General features: G+C 45.8%; 1 protein-coding gene across 1 annotated transcript in view; it reads left to right on the top strand.

Annotated features, from left to right (window-relative positions):
* Nucleotides 1-12,379, top strand: part of LOC111973653 (PH domain leucine-rich repeat-containing protein phosphatase 2-like) — a 48,993-nt gene that overhangs the window by 2,531 nt on the left and 34,083 nt on the right. The window contains exons 2-3 of the mRNA XM_024001016.2: nucleotides 1,442-1,722; nucleotides 5,495-5,628. Coding sequence (XP_023856784.1) covers nucleotides 1,442-1,722; nucleotides 5,495-5,628 — 415 coding nt within the window. The remainder of the gene's footprint in view (nucleotides 1-1,441; nucleotides 1,723-5,494; nucleotides 5,629-12,379) is intronic.

Below are 12,379 nucleotides of genomic sequence, written 5' to 3'. Positions count from 1 at the left end.
TCTCCAGATCTGTGCCTTGACACAATCCTGTCTCGGATCTCTATGGACAATTCMTTGGACCACATGGCTTGGTTTTTGCTCTGACATGCATTGTCAACTGTGGGACCTTATATAGACAGGTGTGTGCCTTTCCAAATCATGTCCAAACAATTGAATTTACCACGTGGACTCCAATCAAGATGTAGAAACATCAAGGATGATCAATGGAAACAGGATGGACCTGAGCTCAATTTCAAGTCTCATAGCAAAGGGTCTGAATGTTATGTAAATATGTTTTTTTAAATGTTTAATACATTTACAAAAATTATTTAAACCTGTTGTGATTTATGGGTGTGTGTGTAAATTAAGGCTGTATTTTAGAATAAGGCTGTAACATAACAAAATGTGGAAAGTCAAGGGGTCTGAATACTTAATGAATGCGCWGTATGTTTATCCCTGTTTAACATCTCAGAACATTGTTTGTTAATTGATCTTCTGATCACTCTGAGTTGTTTGAGCTTCATTTGACAGATTTGATCTCAGATTTGATCTCTCTGGCCTTGGACAGTTGTAGTGGTCATGGAGTGAAATGACGGCAATGACTGTCTGGGCAATAGTCAATGCTCAGGCTCTCTGAATGAGTTTGCCCGTCTTGTTGCCTCACACATAGAGACCTATGGTGTGTGCCTTTGTTGGCTGTCACCATTGACATGTGTGTGTTGTCATTGCACATARTGAGGTTCTCTATTTTTGGGAGAGAGTGTGTGCATATGTTGCCTGTCACCCATTGAGGTGTGTGTGTTGTCATTGCACATTGAGGCCTGTTGYGTGCGTCTTTGGCGCTGTTGTGCTGAATAGATGTGACTCGGGGCCCTGCTGTCTCCTCTGTTGCCTGTGTGTGTGCTGCGGTGCAGTGTGGATGCCAGCAGCTGCCTCCCTGTGCCGGGCGGCCATGGGGATGCACGGCATCGTGGGACGATAACTTCATCAGTGTCTAACTAATGACCTGATGCCTGGCCACCAGTCTCAAAAATCAGGGTCCAGTTCACACAGCACCGTCCTGGCAGTTCTTGCCCTGTGTAAATATTTGTTCCGAGCTCCAGATTTGAAAACAAGGCCAGTGATTCTGACACAGGCCGCACACGTCATTCTGGGTTTGGCTCTCAGTTTTAGCAAGGATCCTGTTTTAAGGTCACCAACGCCCATGAGCTGTTTGCAGGTAATCTAATCTGAACTTTCAGTTTCGCCAACCTGACAAATTGATTCAATTGAATTTGTCCTCTGGATGTGTTGGAACATGATGCAGCTTGAGATATCCTTGATTCAGAGCAAGGCTGCTGCAAGACAAGTTATCATTAACTACCGTAGAAGACCATGTAAAGTTCTCTTCTCTTACACGCCCAATACATTTACAGTGGATCTGTGGTGGCGGTCTTTTCATCTAATGTTTCTGTTTCTCCAGCGGAACATGAAGAGGAATGGGAGYAGAGGATGTGTTACCAGGAAGACCCGCTTTGGATCGCGGGAGCGGGACTGGCTGAAGGGGGATGCCCAGCGGGGCTGTGTGTGTCTGTACGGGAGAACAGTTGACCCCCAGCCCCCAGCCTCGGGCCCACAGACCTCCTCCACGCTCCAGGCAGACCTGCGGCTGGTGTTATGCTCCACCACTACCACGGTGGAGGAGCTGTGTGCCCAGAGAGAAGTAGAGGGACTATACCTGCAGCTCCATGGAGACCTGCTCAGGTAATACTCACCTTTACAACTCTCCTCTCCCACTGACACTCACGTCTAGTACCACAGTGCTATGTTCACAACTCATGAATATGTTAGAAAGATGGCATTCTCATAGTGTCAATGGTTCTATTTATTGYTAGACAGTGTGTTAAATTCCAAATCTAAGTAATCCCATTCATGTTCAATATCACATCTTTGTGCTTTATTCACCTAGTCTCAAAGCCTGATCAGTCTCAAACCTTTTCATACTGTTGTAGCTTTGTTACCTCATTCTGGCACTGCCGATTCCTCCATTCTATTTTTACACATTGTGCCAGGTTTGTACTCTGTTTTCTTGAGTGCTCATGAGAACTTTGCTGCCGGTCTAGAACAGGAGCAGGCTCATACATCTAGACTTTGACTGACCTACACTACCATTCAAAAGTTTGGGGTCACTTCGAAATGTCCTTTTTTGAAAGAAAAGCAATTTTTTTGTCCATTTAAAATAACATCAAATTGATCAGAAATACAGTGTAGACATTGTTAATGTTGTAAATTGCTGTTGTAGCTGGAAACGGCTGATTAAAAAATAATTATAATTTTTATGGAATATCTACATAGGCGTACAGAGGCCCATTATCAGCAACCATCACTCCTGTGTTCCAATGGTATGTTGTGTTAGCTAATCCAAGTTTATCATTTTAAAAGGCTAATTGATCATTAGAAAACCCTTTTGCAATTATGTTTGTATTTTATTATTTTTGATCAATTATGTTTATTGTATTTCTGATCAATTTGATGTTATTTTAATGGACAAAAAATTTGCTATTCTTTCAAAAACAATGACATTTCAAAGCCCATTCTCTTCTTCTATAGTGTGCAGCGAATTCTACTAGAGGACAAAATGAGAATGACATCCTGGCATTTTAAAGCATACAACATTTTAAAAAATGCACGTACTATAAAATTAATTTTTCCGCATACCCAAAACGCCTAATATTTAGAACACAAGTACGGGTATTCAGRCAGACAGTGACWTGACAGCTGTTTATGACACCACTTTTCCAGAATAACTCGTCATGACGATGCCTCTGAGACAGGCTATAATCTGCTTACACCCACTTGCTCTCCTCTTGGCTTTTTTGGTCAGGGAAGGGAATGCTTTTTACTCCCCGTAAGACTATTTTTGGTTGAACGCTGAGCACTGCAGGACACACTAAATGGGTCACGTGGTTCAGTGTTGTGCAGAAGAAAAATAACGTATAACATGACTGAGATTTGTAATGAATTACACACCTTGTTGCAGGATGTGCTTTACCTCCCCCTATGATATTGATTTTTACCAGCTGGAGTCCTCTACCACCTGAATTACATTTCTATAATCTATTAATACAGCTGGATATGCACTGGCAGTTTAGCACTATGCAGGTAAAGTGCTTTTCTGAAAAGACTGGATCAGCACAGGCATGTCTTTCTTTCTTTCTTATTTGAGCCTGAAAACCTCTCCGGTTTGGTTCTGTAACCACCTAGGCTTCTCCTCTCTCCCCTTAAGGGAACTCTGATCAAAGTCATTTCACATACAGGTGATACAATGTCAGATTTATCTCGGTAGTGCCATGTTGTCTCCTCCCACACCCTGAAGACTGTTGGATAACTGTGCTGCCTGGTGGAAATGTCAACACTGGGTAATTTCATGTACCCTCAGATTTTATTAGTGTTTGTTGTATTCTTGTTATTACAATTTCAAGGCCCATAGTTAGAGATTTTCCTGTGCTTTGTATACTTTTTAGCCAGTAGTTCTGAAAGTAGCGCTCGGAAGCCAAAAATGGTCCCAGAAAATGTGTAGATATGTGCATCACGTTACTGCTCTCACTCTGCTTTGTGTGCATCTTGCTAGCTGTCACTCAAATGGCGAGGGACTTCAGCTCATTGGCTGGAACTCTAATTGTTAGGGGGCTGGCCATACGTGGGGGGAAATGTAATGGGTCTGCACAGCTTCCAGTAAAACCCCTTTCAAACTAGGGATTTTTATAGCTAATTGATGTATAACAGTAATTCTACTCATAGATTATGCATGTATGAACTACACATTGACACATCTATCACAAAGCGCTAGGTTTAAAATATATATTTATACTTCGCCAAAGTTCTGGAGAATGTCTTAAGAGACATATACACAACAAATTAAGGGAATGTATCTAGCCACCCAAATGAAGGAAAGGAGCGTTTTGGTGTCTTTTGACAGAGATTAAGTGACTGTATATTTAGGAGCCTCCTGTACTCATGGCCACGAGGGGAGTGGATTTGTGAATAAATGTACATGCTCTCAGAGCATGTGTGAAGGGTCTACAGGCAGTCCTGTACAGACAGTCATCCCTCCGAGCCTGCCAGGGATCTTTCTAAATCCTGTGTGAGGTGCTGGGGCCACGACTGTGTGTGATCAGCAAACATGATCCTGATTGTTAGACCCCGCTGGGCTGGCAGAGGGAGTGTGGGCAGGGAAGTGCCACAGCAGCCACCAGACGCTGTGTCACCTCACCATCGCACTGGTGTGACAAGGGCTGTGGCTGGAAACCAGTCACTTCTGGCTTAGCATCATGGTAATCCTAAACTACAGTACATAGAGGACCTGCGCTGGGAGTTTGCTATCACAGGCGTACTGACTAGGGTGGGTCTCTTAGAATGTATGGACCGAGGTGGGGAGGAGAGAGCCAATGATGACTTCTTCTAGAGTGGTAATGCGTTAGAATAAGCAACACAATCACACACTGTATGCCGCAAAGAGTTGTAAAATCTGAGGCGTATTGATTTACAGCATATTATGAATTTTATTGGGCAAAGCTGGGGCTCCCATAGACAGTGGGTCATTGTGAAAAATAYCCTCACAGATTTTGAGTGCATGGAGTCTTCAGTGGTTCTGTAGCAGATATCCTTGGTGTGTTYACGTGCGGATCAGCGGTGTTGTGTTGAAGGCGTGCCATTGCCAGTGACAGGCTGGGGGTCACAGATTGCAGGCTCAGCAGAMCTCATGTTTGATAGCAGCATGAGAGGCCCTTAACAGGATTAGCCATGGAATGAGCTGATGATTTCATTAGGGCAATAAGGCAGAGGACTCACACAGGACATTAAAAGAAAGGGGTTCAATCACATCACCATTCAGACGCATTATTCAGATGAGCTATTGTTATTAATCAAATTTATTTATATAGCCCTTCTTACATCAGCTGCTATATCAAAGTGCTGTACAGAAACCCAGCCTAAAACCCCAAACAGCAAGCAATGCAGGTGTAGAAGCACGGTGCATTAGAGTGCATGTTGGTCATTAGCGGGTGCTTCATATGATTAAGGATGCTCTTCCTCCATATCTGACTACAAACTTTGGACCTGATACCTGTGCGGAGATAGTTTCTCTCTCTGCTTGATTGACATCCGGCACGGAGTCGGACTCTGTAAATGTTTTGATAGAGGAGCCTCATCAATTCCCCGGTCTGAAAGTGAAACACCTGTGTCCAGCTCTGCTGATTAGCGTGACAGCTTTCCTCTGGACTTTACCTGTCATAACACAGGGAAGGATGGATTGGAATGTCTCTGCTTGCATGTGAGTGTGTGTGTGTGTGTGTGCTTGCGTGCATGCAAATGTGTGCCAGAAATGGTTGATGAACTATGCCCCTTTGGTTGGATTCCAAGCCTRGAGGCAACGATGCACAAATTAATTATGTGTAGAGGAGAATCTGTGTGCCTGTTAAGGGTATTGATTGTGATTGGCGTATATCCTGACGGTTTCTATTTCTGTCACCTGTAGGAGGCTGGACCCCTCTGAGCGCCCTCTCCAGATGGTGTATGACTACCTGGCTGCTATAGGCTACCAGGACCCTCTGCGGGTTCAGAGAGAGGCGGCCAACTCGGACCTCAGCTGCATGATCCGCTTCTACAGTGGTGAGTAGTGACCCAGGGGGCCTGTCTACGGCCATCTGCAGGCCATGATAGGCTCTCCTTCACTGGGCTCTGGCTGGGCTCAGCCCGCTCTGCTGGAACTAGGCCTGGAGCCCTGTCAATGGACCTGGCTCTACAGCTGATGGAGCAGTCTAAACTGTCAGCTTCTGGGATGGGTCCTGTCGTTCTGATCTATAGTGTGTGTGTGTCGGAGTGTTTGTGACGGTGTGTGTTTTTCCACTACTCTCCCGGCTGAAGGGCTGTTAGCACTACCCTGACTTAATGAAGTAGGCTTCACTCACCTGGATTGGGGTTCATTTTTGCATAACCTTTTTATGCATATAACAGTCTTTGTAACGTTCGGGGTAAATGGTACTCTTTCTAGTATTATCATGCTTCAATAGGTAAGAAAACGATGCATATCTGTCAATATTGTATCTCTGTGTCTGGGTCTGCATACTGTCTGTCTGTTTGCAGGAGCCAAGCAGCCTAGGCTTGTTGTACTTTAGCTTTCATACCGGCAGCAAGAAACACCAGCAAGACACACGCAGATCTGTCTGTCAGAGATTTTGGAGCAGCATTTTGTACTTAGAAGAATTCATGTTTTCCACTTAAAAGAATATGCTTTCTCCGTCTGCGCCTCTACACTTGAGTGAAGACACTGTCCTAGCTTCAGTACTCAGCTAGTCTCAATCATTCTAGCACATTAAGAGGAATCAAACTGGTTTTTCAGGGCCAGAGTAGTAAACTACAAAGCAAGCTAGATCTAAAGGTAGCCAGCTTCAGTTAGCTTTCCATTCCAGTTCAGGCTTCATCCGTACTACAACGGTGAATATTGCTCGTCCACCTGCCGTTAACTCTAGCACTTATCTAGTTGAAAACTGAACTCTTCATTGAGACAATGCTGAAACATCAATCCATGGGCAAGTCAGTGCCGCTTTTATTTTTGTCTTTATATATTTTTGGTACTTTTTACTCTTTTTTTTTTCTTTTTTTTTTCTCCCAATTTCATGATATCCAATTGTTAGTTAGTCTTGTCCCAGCGCTGCAACTCCCGGACGAGAGAGAGGCGAAGGTCGAGAGCCATGCGTCCTCCGAAACCCAGCCAAGCCGCACTGCTTCTTGACACACTGCTCGCTTAACCCGGAAGCCAGCCGCGCCAATGTGTCGGAGGGAACACCATACAGCTGGCAACCGAAGTCAGCGTGCATGCACCCTGCCCGCCACAAGGACTAGCTAGAGTGCAATGAGACAAGGACATCTGGCCGGCCAAGCCCTCCCCTAACCTGGATGCTGGGCGCTGCCTCATGGGTCTCCCGGGATCGAACCCGGGGCTGTAGTGACGCCTCTAGCTCTGCGACACAGTGCCTTACACGGAACCCAAACCGGCTGCGAGCGTGCGCCATCGTGCATACATTTATTTTGTCCCTCTACACCAAACGTGATCACGACACGCAGGTTAAATATCAAAACTAACTCTGAACCAATGACAATAATTTGGTGACAGGTCGAAAAGCATTAAACATTTATGGCAATTTGGCTAGTTGGCTTGCACTTGCTAGCTAATTTGTCCTATTTAGCTAGCTTGCTGTTGCTAGCTAATTTGTCCTGGGATATATACATTAGGTTGTTATTTTACCTGAAATGCACAAGGTCCTCTACTCCAACAATTAATCCACACATAAAACAGTCAACCGAATCGTTTCTAGTCATCTCTCTTMATTCCAGGCTTTTTCATCTTTGAACTTATATGGTGATTGGCATCTAAACGTTCATAGTATTACCACGACAACCGGCAACACAGTTCGTCTTTCAATCACCCACGTGGGTATAACCAATGAGTAGATGGCACGTGGATACCTGCTTCTATAAACCAATGAGGAGATGGGAGAGGCAGGACTTGCAGCGCGATCTGTGTCAGAAATAGAAAGGACCTGGCTCTACAGGTCCTCCAATTATAAAATAGTTGTATTGGGTCATACAAAAGTTTAACTGTGTGTGAAATTTCCAATGCATTTGTCATTACTAAATGTGTAATGTGATAGGTATTTTAACATTACAATTTTGAACACACAACACATTTGATTTAATAAAATATTTAATCAGTTTGTCTTCCTCAAATTAACTGGATGATGATACAATCTTTGCGAGAGGGCGGGAATCTGCTGTCATTGGTCCTCAACTCGCGGCTCAGACACTCAGGATCAATGTAGTTAACCCGTAGTTAGCCTGCCCGGTGCAGGTTAGATCTGAAGGATTTGTTGCCATAGAAATTCACCTGGCTAAAAGGTGAGCCATGTTTGTGGTACTGGTTATTACAAGTTACTCGAGTTGACCAAAGTTACCTTGCTAAGTCCTCAAACTACATTTGTAGTTTTGGTGCTGAGGTGATGTCTGTTTAATAATGTTTCCGTTGTTTGAACCAGGTTGTATTGTGGTTTGGGTTGCTACTACAACAGTTCAATCCCACATCCTCAAAATGAGGGCCCATGAGTGGCCGCCTTCTCCTCTGGGAATGGGTTAAGTGAACGCTGCTGGTTCAGGCCTGTGAGGGATGTGTGTCAGACTCAACCCTGGGCGTGGGTAACCTTCATTACTCTGAGGCCAGGACGCAGCCCAAACAGCCATACATCAGGACTGCGTGGTCCCTGACTGACCATCCTTCTTCCCTGGGCCTGGCGCAGGTTAGCGTTTTTGTAATGAATCTTGTTCTTTAGGCAACTATGCAGTGGTCACTAGCTGGCACAGCCACAAAGTCATAATCAGATTTTAAACCAAACTGTAACCACATTGCTAACCTTAATGCCTAAACCAAACCATGAGCACATTTTTGTTTCCTGAATTTTTACAATATAGCCAATTTTGACTTAGGCCAGCTGCAAAGGGGAAATCACTCAGTTTGAACTCAGGACAAGACTAATGACATTAGACGTCAACCTGCGGGCCTGGCTGGCAGTGTGTCCGCTCTGTCACAGCCCCAMCAGTAACTAACTACCCGTGAGTCACTGTGATGTATGGCACCAGATACAGGATGGATGTGGCTTGCTGGTTCATTTTAACACACTGGTCCCCTTAGGGGGACGGGGAGATATATTTACAATGGTGTGATGTGTCCATATCATTCAGTCAGTCTCTCTCTCTCTCAAACACCTCTCTCTCTCTCTCTCTCTCTCTCTCAAACACCTATCTCTCTCTCAAACACCTCTCCCTCTCTCTCTCAAACACCTGTCTCTTATACACATCTAGATGTGTATAAGAGACAGGGATGGATGTGGCTTGCTGGTTCATTTTAACACACCTGTCTCTTATACACATCTAGATGTGTATAAGAGACAGCTGTGATGTATGGCACCAGATACAGGATGGATGTGGCTTGCTGGTTCATTTTAACACACTGGTCCCCTTAGGGGGACGGGGAGATATATTTACAATGGTGTGATGTGTCCATATCATTCAGTCAGTCTCTCTCTCTCTCAAACACCTCGAGTCTCACACTCCTCCCTCTTTGTGATCCTGTGTGGTAGTGGCAGGTCTAATGATCCTCTTATCAGTCCTGATAGGCTTTGCTGTAAGAGGAAGAGGAGCGGGGACCTGATGTTCTGTAATGCCTCTCCTATTAATAACCAGGCTGAGACTGGCTGGGCCTAGCACTGTGCAGTGCTGAGTCAGTGTCACTGTCTGACTGGCTGGGGGTGTGGCTGCGCCCATGCTGTGGTGAGAGACRGTGAGAATGACGGAGCGGTGCCACCATCTCTGGCCGGCATAGCCTTCTCTCACTGTCACACACGGTGAAGGAGCCCCTCTCTTCCCATCCACTGACTGCACATGCTCAGGCATTTTTTGTTTGTTTTTTATTTTACCTTTTATTTAACTAGGCAAGTCAGTTAAGAACAAATTCTTATTTACAATGACAGCCTWCTAGGGAACAGTGGGTGAACTGCTTTGTTCAGGGGCAGAACGACAGATTTGTACCTTGTCAGCTCGGGGATTCATTATAGCAATCGTTGGGCCAATAACCAAACTCTCGAACCACTAGGCTACCTGCCGTCCCATTCATACCKGCCGTCCCGAACTGTTTCAGTGCATGTACTGTCACTACGTAGTATAATACACTAAAACTATAGTTAAAGTGTATGTTCCTTTTTGTATTGAGAATAAAGCATGCCCCTCTTGTCTGTCTGGTTGGTTCTCAGTGCTGTAGCTGTTTGTCTTGCTGTCGGCTCTCCAGCACATTGCAGACCTCATTCTCAGTCACGGTGTGTAGGCTACAGTGGGAACAGAACAGCGCTGGTCTCTCCCCTGCTCGGCCCAGTCCTGTGAGAGCTGGCTGTGCTGTACCGTGGTGTTATTGAGCAGAGCAGACCTGTGGCCCGGAGGTTGGCCAAGCCCTGGGAGAGAGATCCCTCACCTTTTTATTAGCTGCTTGTGGGAAAACACTGGCATCCTAACTAGGCTCGCAGGGTGGCTGGATTGGATCAGATGAGGACTCTCATACAGAACTATGGTAAAATGTCTCCACTCTCAACCCATACAGTCATGGGGTAACAAGTCTCTCCACCCACACATCTAAAGGGTTGTTAAAGAGCTCTCCACCCACACAGTGGTGATGAAATAGATGGGCTGTGTTAGTTGGAGAACTCCATAACAACCCTGTGCTGTACATAGCTCTTTCTCAGGTGCCTAACAGCCGTTGTCAGGGGTAACCTAACCTCCTGATTTGAGCTGATGAGGGGATCTCTGCCGCAGCTGTAAACAGTACAGCCATCATAGGAAGGGTTTGTCAGTATGTTGACACTTAATGATGTCTTTGTAAACCCTTTCTAAGGCTTCACAAATCAGTTGTTATAAGCATATACCATTCTATATAAAGGGTGGAATAAGGGTGATCAGTTGACACATGACAAAGCACTTACCACCCTTAAATAGTTCAGCTTTATACGTAATTAAGTGTGTTTCTATTAAGGTGTGACCATGAATCTTGCGTTCACTGTGCTGTATGTTGGTGTACATGCCTGTGCAAGAGCTGTGCGCACCGTTCTAAAATGTGTTGGGATTCACACTGCAGAGGTGTTGAAGGGTTTTGCTAAGCACAGGTTTATGACTTCCTTCTCTCTTTCCATGTCAGAGAGGTGTTGATAAGGGAACATTGTGTGAGTTATTAAAAAACACACGGCTCTATTTGTACAGGAATCTAATCTCCGAACCCCCCCGAACCACAGCCCTGTTGCCCACTCACAACAGCCTGCTGTGGCGCTCCAATGAGATGAAAACAAACATGGAGGGGGGAGTAAACATGAATAAATGCTGACTTAATAAAGCACTCTCTATGAAAACAGTGCTCCAGAGACCTGGGGGATGGCGTACAGCTGCAGCTCTGAGGGGGCATGTGAGTCCTGGCACTGGGTCTGGCTTCACCTCAGCCGGTCCGTACCTGGTTCTGCTGCGGTGCTCTGGAGCTCACATCCAGCCTGGGAGCCTTAGTGTCTCAGCAGAGGGGAGTTAATCATATGAGGGCTGACCAAGTTTAGTCAACTAATGAGTTATTGATCTGCCAGGATCTTATCAGAAAATACCAATGAAAACTAAGTAAACAGCGTTGAAGCACTAAGCTGCGCTGACAGGGGCCAGAGCAAACCGTAGGGGGTCCAGCAGCCAGGCCATAGAGCCCACTGGGCTGCTGCTCACACAGGGGCCAGAGCAAACCGTAGGGGGTCCAGCAGCCAGGCCATAGAGCCCACTGGGCTGCTGCTCACACAGGGGCTAGAGCAAACCGTAGGGGGTCCAGCAGCCAGGCCATAGAGCCCACTGGGCTGCTGCTCACACAGGGGTCTGCTGGGCCCCTATTACATACTGACCCATCTGTAATGGTCAGTGCCTGGAGGGACAGGTCAGCAGAGAGCAGACGGAGCAGGATTACAGTACACTACTTCCTGGTGTCACTAACTGATGAACTGAATAACAGAGGGAGGGAGAGGAGGAGGGGGTAGGAGAGGGATGGCACAACCAGGGGGAGAGGAAGAGTGCTCCTACTCATGAGACATGACCCCCCCCGAGCAGCGTCTCTGCATCTCTCTACCTTCTCTTCTCAATATTATATGCAGATTCTAGATGTGAGTCAGCAATCAACTGCTAGAGATTTTCCAGGGTCCGACACTGGCTCCTCAGCCTTGAGTCATGCAAATCTGTGGCTTAAAGAGCTGGGTGTCTCGGAGTTGGGAGGGGATCCTGCCAGTTTAGATTGGTCTGGTCTATTTCATTGCAATCTTTATTGGGAAATCACCCCTCATCCTATTGCTGAACCATAGAGGGATGGGGAAGATGTGCATATTGGAAAGATGCTAGCTGGACTTTCCACCTTCCCATTTGTTCAGTATCCAGTAAGCACTGCCACTGTCCCATAGTTCTGTACTGTCTGACTTGTCTGCATTATTCTGCTGAAGCAGTTTGACATTTTATTTGATTTCCCTAKTATGGAAGCAAGCTTAAGGACTTTATGAATTGCATTTCTCACAGTAAGAATAGGTCACGGAGGGGGCCTGCACGGCTCTGATTTGATGTTATTGCCAAAAATGGCCTGCTGTTCTGATCCTGGGCTCCAGTAAGCCTGTGTTTCTGCCTCCACTGGCCCCCCACTGCAAGCTAACCTAATCTATGCAATATTCTTCTAGTTCTCCCTGTTGGAGACAGAACATCAAGGCAGTTGTTCAGTCTGGATGGACGGACGGGGCTGTCTGGAGTCATGTCTGGCTGACAG

Source organism: Salvelinus sp. IW2-2015, linkage group LG15 (genome assembly GCF_002910315.2).
Source record: "Salvelinus sp. IW2-2015 linkage group LG15, ASM291031v2, whole genome shotgun sequence".
Classification (NCBI taxonomy): Eukaryota; Metazoa; Chordata; class Actinopteri; order Salmoniformes; family Salmonidae; genus Salvelinus; species Salvelinus sp. IW2-2015.
Note: the sequence above shows the minus strand (reverse complement) of the source record. Positions and strands in the feature narration are given on the sequence as shown.